Here is a 13516-nt window from a genome sequence, read left to right on the forward strand (position 1 = left end):
AGGTTTGTAAAGAGCTTTAGATAAATTATTCTCAAGTGATCATACAACAACACAGGAGGGTGCTGGAAGCTGAGCAATCAGTTTGCTACCAAAAGGAACCTTTCAACATACTCATGTAACCCTAGCAACCTTTCTTCAAACAGTTTTCTAATAAACAATCCTAAGAAAAGAAGGTTAAGACAAATGGGAAGCTGGCCTAAGGTTGCTAAGCAATAGGTAGAGGTGGAGAAGGAAGGGGCAGGGAGGGCTACAAGCAGGTGCAAAGAGACTCTTTAGTCCTGCTAAGGTAATTGGGAAGTGCTAGGATGGGGTGTTACCTGACTGCATAAGTGCTTCTACCTGGGTCAGATAGTGGTGGTTAGAGCACCATGCTCTGATTCAGGAAGACCTGAGTTCAAATCCTGCTTCAGATTCCTTACTAGCTATTAAATATTAGTCACCTGTCCGAGTCTCAGTTTCCTCATCTGTAAAATGATAACAACAGCACCTGGCTCATGGGGTCTTCATGAAGATCAAGGGAGATATCTGTAAAGTGCTTTGCAATCCTTAAAGCATAATATATATGTTAGTTATTACTACTGGCCAGGGGAGTTAGCGGAATCAGAAACAGGTGACAACCGGCATATTTCTAATCAAACTGACCTATCCACGGTAAGAGGCTGAGAGAGTATGTAGGGAGGTCACAGACAAAGGGGCCAACTGAATTTGGAAGTATGGCTAGTCAGTACCAACCCAAACAGTGGCTCCTTCCCCCACAGTTTCAGAGGAGTTGTGGAATACGGTGATAGATTTTGGTAATCTCTTTCACTGCTAGGGAGTTCATAGGCCTTTATCACTGACCTGGGGATGATCTAAGGAATGCTCACTCCTCTATGGGTTTTCTTGATACTGTTCTCTCTCCCAGGACTCTTGTTATCTATCTGTGTGACTAATCCTGGTCAGTATCCTTTGTTTTTTCAATTTTATTTTTAACATCATATTTTATTTCCTTAAAGTAATGATTGCAAAACTTGACCATAAACCGCTTTTCAGGAATATAATTCTTTAGGAGAGAAAATTTGAGATGATAATAACTGATATTTATATAGCACTTTTAATTCTGCAAAACACATTTTCCTATGTTACACCTCATTTGAATTAGCAGGACAGGGACTACAGAGGTATTAATGTCCTTATGCTACATAGGAAGAAACTAAACAGAGTTTCAGCCTTCCTGGGCTGAACAAAAAACCTGTCCTGGTTCACCATCAGTGAATTAACCCTCATATTTCTCTTCCTCTTTTTCCCTTCCCCAGGTGAAAAACTCTGTACATTCTCTGGGTTTCTGGATACATATCTGTGCTTATGTCCATGTCCAGTTGTTCCTATGGTCTTTTTCTCTTTTTCAATTTGTCTTGGCTTGTTGCTCCTGTGGTTAATCTCCTTTGAAGATTTCTATTCCATGCACTGCTTCCTATGGATGGGCACACCTCCGCTTCCCCCTCACAGTGATCTTATCAGCTCCTGTGGATTTTTTTTTTTAAGCAGCGAGTTGGCACAGTGGATAGAGCTCTGGACCTGGAGTCAGGAAGACCTGATTCCTAATCCAGTTTTAGACACTGTAATGGTAATGTAAATGGCAAGATCTTTCCTGCCTATTAATAGGCCCATGTGGCCTGCTTAAGTCACATGAAAGCCTAAGACATGAGTTTGAGTCACATAAAGCCTGTGGTGGGAGGAGCTTGCTGAACGGGTAGAGCAGGAAGGATGGAAGAGAGCTGAAAGGAAGTTGGTCAGAGCAGTTAGAGCTGAGGGAGAGAGAGGAAGGAGGCTGTGAGCTATCAGTGTCTGTTTGTGGGAAGGCCCTAGCAGGGGGAAGGCAGTATCCCCTGTATTATTATTTTGAGATTTCTTTGTTGTTATAATGGATTTGGCTTTCTGGTGTTGAGATTCAACTTTCTGTTGTTTGAATAAATGTTTTAGTTCTGTCTTTCATGTGGAGAGTCTGTTATATTTTGCAATTCAGAATTATGCTGGCATATTCATAGCTGCCATAGGTGGTGTAAATATTGTGTTGTTGCTATAGACAGTAGCTGTGTGACCCTGATCAAGTTACTTGTCTGCTTCAGTTTCATCTGTAAACTGGGTATAATATTAACACATCTCCCAGAGTTGTTGTGAGAATCAAATGAAACATTTTTAAAGTGCTTTGCAAACTTTAAAGTGCTATATGAATGCTATTATTATTGTTGTTGTCACTCAATCATCATCTCTATGTGAGTCTGCATACCCAGTCCTCATCTCTTTCCTGAGCTCTTGACCCCGAAATCCAAATGTTTTGTTTGACAGCTCCACCTGGATGTCCCACAGGCATCTCAACAGGTCCAAAATGGATCTCACTTTTCCAAATAAACCTAGTCTCCCTTCTAACTCCCCTTTATCATCACCCTCCTAGCTTTGTAACCTAGGGGTCATCCTAAACTCTTCAGTCTTGTTCTGCTCTCCCCCCACAATCACATCTTGCTGATTCTACTTCCTTAACATCTTATGTTTCCATCCCCTTTCTCTCTACCATAATGAAACATGAGGTTTCACCACTTATAAGCAGGATGATTGAAACAGGTTTCTAATAAATCTCCCTGCATGTAGTCTCTTCATTCTCAGCACAGCAGCTAAAGTGATATTCCCTAAAGCACAGTTACTCCCTTTGCTCAAGAAAGGTCAGTGACACCCCATTGTCTTGAAGATTACTGCATATTTCTCTTGTCTATCACTTGCATTTACTTATCTCATTTTGTATCTACCTAACAGCATATAAGGCCCCCAGAGAAAAGGGGCTGCTTCATTTTTGTATTTGCATCTCTAGGGCCTCACACAGTACCTAGCACATGAAAGAGGCTTGCTGATTGATTAATTCACCTGAGGGAAGGGCAGTGAGGACAAGACACCATCAGGGGCAGAGCATACTATGTCCCAGGGAACTTCCTCTAAGCCACTCCCCTCTCCTAAAGAAATGTCTACATCTGGCTCTCAAGAATCTGACAGAAGATCTGCCTAGGACAGGAGTTGACTCTGTTGTTCAGTGTGTGTACTGCCGTCGCCACCACTTGACAATGCAGATCTTTGTGAAAACCATGACTGGCAAGACCATCACCCTTGAAGTGATACCATTGAGAATGTCAAGGCAAAGATCCAGGACAAAGAAGGCATCCCCCAGACCAGCAGAGGTTGATCTTTTCCAGAAAGCAGCTGGAAGATGGGCGCACCCTGTCTGACTACAACATCCAGAAAGAATCTTGGACAAAAGGCACTATATGATCAACTGAGATGATATTTGTAAAGTGGTTTATAAATCTTGAAGTGTTCTACAAGTGTAAGCTATTCTTTTTTTTTTTTTTAACAAGATAAGTATTTTTTTATATTTTAATTTTTGCTTTTTGGAGGGCAGTTGGGGTTAAGTGACAGCTATTCTTAATTAATTAATCAATCAAGTATAGAGAAAGTTTCTCCAGAACAGGTACATACACATTCATGATCCTTAATTGTCCCCTTGTCAGGGTTGGTCAATAAATATTTATTAAATTCCTTAATGTCTCAGCTCCTCATGAGACAAGACATTTAAGAACAGGTAATTTTTTTTAAAGCTTAAATTCTGCCTTAGATGGATTTTTGATTCTCAGATTTTCAAATGAACTTGTGATCTCGTTGTTGTTAATCAGATCACAACCTGTCTCTGTCTGTCCATCCTGTGACTGGCCCCACCGTCCCACAGGGGCACCACCTAGTACCCCTGGAGCTTTTTCTTGACATTGTAAAGATACCCAGGAAAGCACATGGACTATCCATTAGTTATTCTTGGCTCGTCATATAACCCAGACCATCTTCTTTTCTCATATATAAAAAACTAATAAATATTTATTTTGTTATTTAAAAATATACATTAAAAAATAAAAATCCTGTCTTTCTGTGCTTGCATAGAGGGTCCCCTTGTCTGGAATACACTATCTCCTCTCCTCTAACTCTTGAAATCCCTAGCTTCCTTCCAGGTTTTACCTGATACCTGCAGTTATTAAAGCCCTTTCCTTGAAGTCACTTTGTATTATTTTGTGTATGCTTATTTGGGGACATGCTGTGTCCTCTTGGTAGAATGTAAGCTTCCTTGCGGGACTATGTCTTTTTGTCATAGCAGGGGTGACCAAAGGAACTCCTGATTGATTTGGTGGGTCCCTCATCCATGCCTTATGATATCATCCTGTGAACTGGGGGACCCATCAAATGAATCAGGGTTGCTCAGAGGAACTTTTGACTTATTTGCTAAGCGTTTGGGTCCACGTGATAAAATTAGAGCAGACGTTCTTAATCTTTTTTTGTGTCATGGACCTTTCTGGGTCAAGTTTAACCAATGGACTTCTTCTCAGAATGTTTTTTAATTGCATAAAATAAAATACATGGGATTATAAAAGAAACTAGTTACACAGAAATATATTTATCAAAATACATTTTTAAAAAAGTTCACAGACCCAATTTAGAACCCCTGGATTAGAGGGAGTTGGGATTCTCTTAATCACCTGTTACATCTTTCTATCCTTAGCAGCACAATGCCATAACATTTATAAATGTTTGTTGAATTGAAGAATAAAAAAGCCAAGATTTTACTAGGGGAGCTCTCCAAACTTCTGAAAGTCATACATGTCTGGACCACCTTATTAACCTGCACCTGTTAAAATGAAATGTTTTACCTTGTAAGAAATCTCAAAGTTTTCACCACCCCAGATCTGAAGACCCGGATCATAGAGGCCCAATTCAAAGAAAAAATCCCGTTCAATGGCAAACAATCCACCAGCCATGGCTGGGGACCTAAGAAAACAAGACAATAAAGTAACCATTACATCCAAGCCAAAAAAGCAAAACAAAACAAAAACCAACAGAAAGCCATCCCCTCTTGTGCGTAATCAAATAATTGGGAGAACAAACTGATTACCAAACAATAAGAAATTATGAAATCTTCATAAAATAATCTGTTTAGGTTCACTCAGTGAATTTCCTGAGTGTTTTTTTTTCTTTTACAAACTACTTAGAGCTCAGTCTTAGAAGAAGCCACTGCCAGGCCAGGGGGATCCTACAAGCTGAAAATGAAGCCTTGGCTTCAGCTGAATACGAAATATTCACTGTTTCTCTTCCTAAGCAGCTGGGTGGTGGTGCTGTCGCCTCTGCTAACTGCTATTACACTGATTCCTATGACTTATTCTGGGAAGAAGGAAACCACTACCCACTAGCAGCAGCCTGCCATTTTAAAATTTAATAGTTCAGGGACTTGACAAATGAGAGGAGGGTGTAAATCTCTGTAGGATGGCAGCAGAATAGTTACAGTTTGTGCAACTGCAGTAGCTGGTGGTAACCTGATGCTTCAATTGGCACACGAAACCTCATTAGGAATGGAACAGTAATTCTATTAAGAAGGAAAATCTTATAAGGCACAAGCTGTTCTAGTCTTTGATTTGTCCTTAGAGTACATTACCAAAATATCTAGCCATAGTCCAATGACATATGTTGTTCTGTTTCTTAAAATTATTCTCATAACTGTGCCTTTTGGAGTTGCAAAAATATCTCAGCAGATATTTAATCTGGAGAACCATGAGATTTAAACAACTATACAGATGATTTTAAGGGAATAATTTGTTACGACAACATGGTAAATAATTTAAAAAATGTATTAACCCAGTAAGTAGATAAGTAGATGATTTCTGTATTGTTTTATAATTATTCTAATTTGATATTCCCAGACTTGAAATTTTATAATTTCCTTTTGCTTGCCATTTCAGTTAAGGAAAAGTACAAAAAAGTATAAAGACACCATGAAACTCTAAATTACACAAAAGATTTAAATGACATTGTAAGCATCTTCTACAAAATCATGACCACTCCCCTCCACAACACTGAACAACTGTATACAAAGTGTGATTGAAATAATCATCAAACCAGAGTTTCCCAGAGATTTGACAAAAACAATTTAGACACAAGAGAAAAAAGCCCACTCCTAAAATATTTGGAGAAAGTATTTCATTTTATGTCATATTTTGAAGATAACATTCACCAGTGGAGAAACCAAAAGAAATGGGATGTGGTAAATTGTTTTATTTGGAAAATGGATTGGGGGGGAAGGGGAGGGCAGGGAAAATTGATTTTTGTAAGAGCTTTCTTTCCAGTTGAACACATTCCCAAGAACAAACAGAAATAGCGGAATCTGTTTTAACATTTCTTGAGCCTTCCACTTTTACTGATCAAACTTGACCTGCTATAAAATGTATATGGCAAAATTGGCACATAAAACTGAAAGGAATATTATGTTGGTTTTTTTTTAACCATTTGCCCTTTGTCCTGTCCATTTGTCCTGTGAATCATGTTCATAGGAATTACATCCAGGCATTAAAGGAGATATGGAAATTTTGAATTTTAAGCAGCTTATAAAGATTGTCCCAAAAGTCCTAAGCTACTAAAACTTAAGACTATACCAAGCCTTTTGGGACACCCTGTATTTCATGTTCTATGTGAGATCCTTATTATGCTCAAAAGAATTAAAATTTGACTATAACTCTCATAGGAGAGGTAGAGAAGGAAATGATTTCATTCAATGGTGCTTGGAAACAAAGCTCTCATATCTATTTTATTTTTTCCCCCTGGAAAAAAGCAAATTTTCAGTGAGCACATTTTGGGTAAAGATTTCAGTTTAAATGCAGCAAGGGAGAAGCAGCAAAGGTAATTTTTGCAGTTCTACTCGTAGGTAGTATAATTAATTACTAATGGTGTTAGTAAAAGGAATGAAGTTTTTAAAAAAACACATCTGATATAGCACAGAGGTTGTTAGTAGCAGAATCCTAGTTTCACACAAGTATTTAGAAGGTTAATGTCTGTTAGAGAGGAACTTAAGTTACTTAGTGATTACCGATAGGGCTCAGTTTTTGTCTTTCTCACTGTCTTCTCTCGTTGGGTCAGAGGCACTCTCTTCCAGAGCAAACTCCAATCCCACGCTCCTCGAGCGTACCCATCTTCATCACCACCCCCTTGGGGCATAATTTTAAAATTGTTGGCATCTATGATATCTATAATCGGCACAGTACATACGGTTCTGTAGTGTAGTGATGGTTGCAGGAAAGATGAAATGGAGGGGTATGGACCCATATATTTTACACGAGTTCATGAGGAGGGAAAAAAAAACAAACCACTTAGAGAAACATTTGACTTCAGAAGAAAAAAAAGCAATGTTCTTTACCGATAAGGCTCAGTTTTATGTTTTCTTTTGGCCTTTTCCTTGTGGCTTAGTGGAATACGTTTCCATAGCAAACTCCAGTCCCAGGCCCCTCTGGCAAAACCATCTTCATCCCCACCTTGTTGTGGTTCAATGGAATAATCATTCCCATCTATGTAATCTATTAGAGGCACAGTACATGTAGTTCTGAAACATTTACAGAAAATGAAAAAGCATTTTAAACTCAAGAACTGAAAACTACCTAATTTAACATGTTCCATGATGCTGTCAAATTTGTAAGTCTGTCGTAATCTTCTAAATCTAGTGGTGAATAGATTAAGGAACCGTCCCACTGGAGGAAAAAAATGGATTCCTCTTTTCTTTTGGACAAGGAAGGAATAAAGGAGTCCAAGGGCGGGATGCATGGACACACTGGAAGGGCAAAGAGTTGAGTCTCTGAGTTTGTTAATAGTGCTTTTCCTTTAAGTGTTCCTATAGGCACTGGAGCTTGTGACTAAACCACTACCAGCCTGTCTCCTTCCTTCTCTGAAAATAAATATATGAGGGAATGAATTACACAAACAGGGCTTGTGGCACAGACCTAGTTGTTTCTGTTCTTGTCCATTTTATTCCTTCAGGGCATTAACAGAGAGATGAACATTAGCATTTCCTACCTCTTTAAAGAGCACAGACTGCCAGGAAAGGTACAGAACTACTGTTTTTCCTGAAAACAGACCAAATTCCCCCCATCCTTGCCCCAATCCACCCAATCACCATCAGGAAAAAGGAAGACCCAAGGCCAAACAAAAGCAAGGAATGGTCTCTATGTTTAAGGCAGAGCATCCTGCCTATTTGAACTTCATGGAAGGGCCTGGATAGAAAATCAAAAAGATATAAAATTTAGGGGCAGCCAGGTGGCTCAGCGAGTAAGAGCACCGGCTCCAGTGTCGGGATGACCTGGATCAAATCTGGGCTCAGATACTCAGCACCACACCCAGAAATAACTGGCCGTGTAACCTTGAGCAAGTTACTTAACCCTGACTGCTTTAAAAAAAAAGATATAAAATTTAGCATCTACAAGATTAATATTATCCTTGTTCCACTCCTTTTATCCAAAAGAATTTTCTTCATTTATTTACTAAAATAGAGATTAGCATCTTCCTTAACAATGTAGGTACCTGGCATTTATTATGCACTACTATGTTCCAGGAAATGTGCTAAGTGCTTTACAAATATTATGTTATCTCGAAAGTACAGAATTTAAGTGGGAAAAGAGCCCGGGAAGTTCTTAAGCTGGGTCCATGAACTTTTAAGAAACTCTATTTTGATAATGTCATTTAAATACAACTGGTCTTCTTTGTAATTTTATGCATGTGCATAAAAACATTTTTTTTTGCATTTAAAACATTATTTTGAGAATTCAGAGGTTTCATGAGACAGTTCCATTAAAAAAAAATTAAGAACCCTTACATGGGGAAATGTTTTTCTTTAAGTTTTTATTCTATTCTAGGTGACAGAATAGATAGACTGCCTGTTCTGGAGTCTGGAAGACAGAGTTAAAATCTAGCATCTGACACTGACTAGCAGTGTGACCATGGGCAAATCACTTAACCTCTGTTTGCCTCAGTTTCCTTATATAATTGTAAAGTGCTTTAGCACAGTGCCTGGCACACAGCAAGCTTCAAGTAAATGTTAGCTATTATTATTATTCTCATTATAATTGCCCACAAAGAAAGTTAAAGGCACTGTAGGATTAAAGGAGTTCTCCCAGAATTCTCTGGACTGCCATTTCCTTATTGCCCTTAAGAGAGACCTTATGTTCACAGATTAAGATCATAGACTTAGAGCAGAAAGAGAATTTACAGTTTATCCAGTCAAAATCTCTCTCATTTTACAGATGAGGAAAGTGAGGCCTAGAAAAGAGAAGTTGTTTACCCAAGATCACTCAGGTAGAGAGCCAGAATTTGAACCCAGGTACTCCGATTCAAAATCCATAAATCTTTCCACTATACCACATTAGAAAATAAGTTCTACTCTTTCTACTTCACATTTTTAAAGTTAACTTCTGCAGAAATGGTATCAAAGCACATTTATGCTACGCTAGACACAAGGCCTATTTTCAGCTAATTGACATGGTCCTGCACATAGTATTTATTGTTTTTTTTTAAAGTCCTGTTCTAACCCAAGTATTATCTTGATTTTACATGGGGTCTTTCAAGGATATTCTACATATTAACTAAACCTCAACTTCCTTGCAAACTATAAAGAAAAATAGGCAGGGATTCCCTGCATTTTGTAAAATGGAAAATGAAGACAGAAGGTGAAAGGAGCTGTCTAGTGAATCAAGAGAATAGATTAATCTCAAATTCTTGGTGATTTTTTTTCCCACTCCTTATTTACTTCCTTCCTGCACCAAATTATGCCTTCCCTCACAAGCTTAAAGCCACATAAACATTCCTTGTAACTCTTTAGATTTTTTATGAATGCCCAATTCCTGATAACATCTTAAAAGTTTGGATCAACATTTCAAAAGTACTAGTGGGCCTTTTCCATACCAGATTCACTCTAAAACAGAATGAAGAGGTAAGTGGGAATGGCCAGGGTTAAAGAAAAAGACAACTATTTCCTGGGCTAAAAATGTGTTGTTAGGCACAAACTCAGAGGGGTTAAGATTTCTTACAAGTCTTCCCCCTTATTTTCTAAGTATATCTACATAAAGTTCCTTGTTTATTTTTTTCTTACATAATCTTTTATCTCTCTTCTACCAGAACTTAGGATAGTGCCTGGCACACAGTAGACATTTAATAAATATTGATTGATTGATTCTTATTCCTCAAGTAATTTAAAGTGCATTTTGTGTTTCTTTTCTTTCTCCTGGAGAGGTCTAGCAACAGGCTGGCTACTGACTGTGCCAACAAACTTTTTTAAGAATGTAATTTTCTGCTCTAAATTAAGGTGAGGAAAAAGAAGCTGAAGTGTAGAACATTTAATATTATTTAATGACTTGCCATCACATCTTGTACCAAGTAACACATGAAGCGAGAAATCAATAACAGACTCTTAATGAAAATGATTGCACAGATGCATGACACAGTAGAAAGAGCCTTGGTTTTCTTTCTGTCTCATCCTTGACACTATCTATGTGACCTTGCGAAAGTCACAAACTCTCTGGGCTTCAGTTAACTCACTTGTAAAAGGAGAGAGTTGGTGCAGATGGTTTCTGAGATCCCTTCCTGCTCTAGATTATGGGGTTTTGTGCTAATTCCATGACTTTTTCCCTTTCCAGGTTCACTATAATTTTTTCAAACCCTTAATAGAAACCTGAAAAAAATCAACAGGGAAAAGTAAAGTCCTGGAAGGAAGGAGGGTTCTTAATTTGTTCAAGCTAAGCCATTTCCAAACATTAAGAGATACCACTATAATGGCATGTCTGGATTTAGCATGTCTAATTTTCCTGAACTCCCAAAGAACTATAGTTGTGGTTTAGGACCCCTGATGCCTTTAAGAACAAGCTACTGCCTTCTAATTACCACCGGGAAGGTCTTGGAATTTGGTAATGACATTAAATTTTAGAAGGTCCTTTAGGTTCCTAGGAAGAGGTGAAGCAACTATTATAATTCTAAGCTAACAAAATCTCTTGAGGAAATTAAAGACCTAACTAGGCAAGAATTTTAAGACATCATGCTGGTCATTATCTCATCATTAAAAAAGTAGTGTACCTGATAAGAGTGTTGGGTCTAGAGTCCACAAGATCTGAGTTCCAATGTGGCCTCAAACACTTACTATCTGTATGATTCTGTACAAGTCTGTACCTCTGTCTGCCTCAGTTTCCTCAACTGTAAAATGAGGATAATAATAGCATCCAACTCCCAGGATTGTTGTGAGGACCAAATGAGATATTTGTAAAGTGATTAGCACAGAGCTTGGCATATAGTAAATGCTTAATAACTGCTTGTGTCCTTCCTTCCTTCCTTCCTTCCTTCCTTCCTTCCTTCCTTCCTTCCTTCCTTCCTTCCTTCCTTCCTTCTTTCCTTCCTCTGTCCCTCCATTCTTTCCCCCTCCCTTCCTTCTCTCCTTCCTATGGCAAAAGTGGTATTTGAAAAGAGAATAGAAAGTGGGTTTAAAAACTTAAGAAAGGGAGGCATGGCAAAGAGAATAGAGAGCATGATGTGGAAACAGGGAGACTTGGGTTCACATCCTGCTTCTGAAACATACTCAGTGCCCCCAGGTAAGTCATTTAACTTCACAGTGTCTCAGGTAACTCTCCAAGATTCTTATTTGCAGAACAATTTCAGAGTAGAGAGTTTTCTCACTGGGAGTTCTTCCACTATATTCCCCTTCCCCTACTTAGTGAGGACTGGAGAATTACACCAGGAAAAAGTACAGGCCTGGACTCCAGACAAACAAGTTCACTTCAAAGCATAGTCATTTTAAGTCTTTCTGATGCTCACCCCAGTTTAAATGGGGATATTTAAAATTATTCTTGGATAAATGTATTTGTAAAGGAAGGAAGGGGTCTCTTCATTTGCCTAACTACAGGTTCATTTTCCATTGGGGGATCTCTAAACTTACCTTATAAATATCAAATATTATATTAGTCTGGGATGATCTCCCCTAAAAAAACACCAGTTGGATAAAATGGCAGCACTTCAGACAAACTGACATAATGAACTAAGCCCTAAGAGGCTGATTACTTTCAAACAAGAGGGAAAAATCAAACAAACAGAAAGAGAAGGAAAGTATTTGTTACCTGTCTTTAGATATAGGAGCTATAAGTGGTGCATACCAATTTACTGCCACCTCACAGTGGGCATCAAGGTATACCAGAACCTTTAAAAAGAAAGAGGTAAGGTGATAGAAGACAAATTACTTCGTATATGTACCATATCACACATCATTTAAAGACAGAAATAGCATTACTTTAAATTGGGACACAGGTGATGTCTGTTTAAACCAGTATTCCTCATTTGAATAAAGAATGTAGATAAAGACAAACACTAGAAGATCATTTAAACTACAATACAACACTACTTGGGCAAGCACAATATATAGTTTTTATCAAGTGCTTTAACATTTCTAACCTCAAAAGATCTCTGTTTTCTTCCCTGAGCTATGTGAGTGGGTCTTCAGTGAAGATGAAGCTATACATGAAATTTCTCCTACCTGTCCGAGTTTAGCCTTGTGGGCTCCAATACTTCTAGCTTGAATTAAACCTTCTCGCCTCTCATTTCGAAATACCTTCACCAGGCCATTCCACTGCTTAATGTATTCATCTAGTCTCTCTTTTAAGTGTGCTGTGAAGAAATGGAAAAAAAAATATACAGATATTATTGGTTAGGTTTCCTTTCATAAGTTAATTCCAACACCATTTCCCCAGGAAATGTGGATAGGCCTTAGGAAACTCAGCTGAATAATGGAACTACAGCTACATAGCTTTGATGGAGATTGTTCGTGCTGTAAGAAAATACAAGTTACTGCCTATTGTACTGATTTAAAAGGAAAACAAGAAAAACAGACTGCATATATCTGGTTACAACTCAGCTTAGTATGCATTATATAGGAATAGTCTGCTTAACAAGAGTGAAAAAAAAAGCATCAGGCTAATAAACATTAAAAGAATCATAATTATTATACTTAATCTTTGCCAGTTTAGACTTTCAGTTGGAGTTAAATTGTATAAGCCTTGGGGAAAAATATACATAGTTTGCTTTGGACATACACATTAGCTCGAGATTTTTCAGGACAGATATTATCTGCAAATATTATATCTATTAATTTAAATACGACTATAGTGTAGGCCATTTATCTATTACTTCCTGGACTTTCTCTGATATTTCTTTTTATTGGGGAAATTTAATCCATTCACATTTATAGTTACAATTGTTAAGTTTGTTGTTTCTTCATTAAACTCTTTTATATTTCTGCCCTCTTCTCTCCTCTGTTTATATTAATCTGATGCTGGCTGGATTACTCTTTTCAAAAGGATAGTGTTATAGTTGTCTGTAATGTGAGATCATAAAAAGGGGTCCCTGGCCAAGAAAGAGAGGGTAAAAGGGAAGGTGTATCACTTCCTTTGTACCACAAGTGTTGGAACATCTACAATCTTCATTTGGTGGAGGAATTTTAGCATGCTGCGACAAGTTTGATCACATTATGCCAATGTTTCCATCACGACTCCCTTCTGAATGAAAACAGGTTTTGTTTATACCCCTAAACACACATGCGATTGGCTGACTGTAGGCAGAACTGGTTCTGGAAGCTTTCATAATAGCTGGCTTGTAGGCACACAAA

General features: G+C 38.1%; 1 protein-coding gene across 2 annotated transcripts in view; it reads right to left on the bottom strand.

The window, feature by feature from the left end:
* GALNT7 (polypeptide N-acetylgalactosaminyltransferase 7) overlaps positions 1-13516 on the bottom strand; it is a 204966-nt gene that overhangs the window by 20023 nt on the left and 171427 nt on the right. Inside the window, exons 4-7 of one of the 2 annotated variants that reach the window (XM_069096884.1) lie at positions 12389-12519; positions 11976-12055; positions 7250-7432; positions 4719-4836 (exon numbers count right to left, since the gene is read on the bottom strand). In XM_069096884.1, coding sequence (XP_068952985.1) covers positions 4719-4836; positions 7250-7432; positions 11976-12055; positions 12389-12519 — 512 coding nt within the window. Of the gene's footprint in view, positions 1-4718; positions 4837-6922; positions 7106-7249; positions 7433-11975; positions 12056-12388; positions 12520-13516 lie in introns of both variants that reach the window. The other variant, XM_069096879.1, reaches the window with a different exon arrangement.

Source organism: Petaurus breviceps, unplaced genomic scaffold, assembly GCF_028583685.1.
Source record: "Petaurus breviceps papuanus isolate PSGF00001 unplaced genomic scaffold, PetGlider_PUasm1.0 126, whole genome shotgun sequence".
NCBI lineage: Eukaryota > Metazoa > Chordata > Mammalia > Diprotodontia > Petauridae > Petaurus > Petaurus breviceps.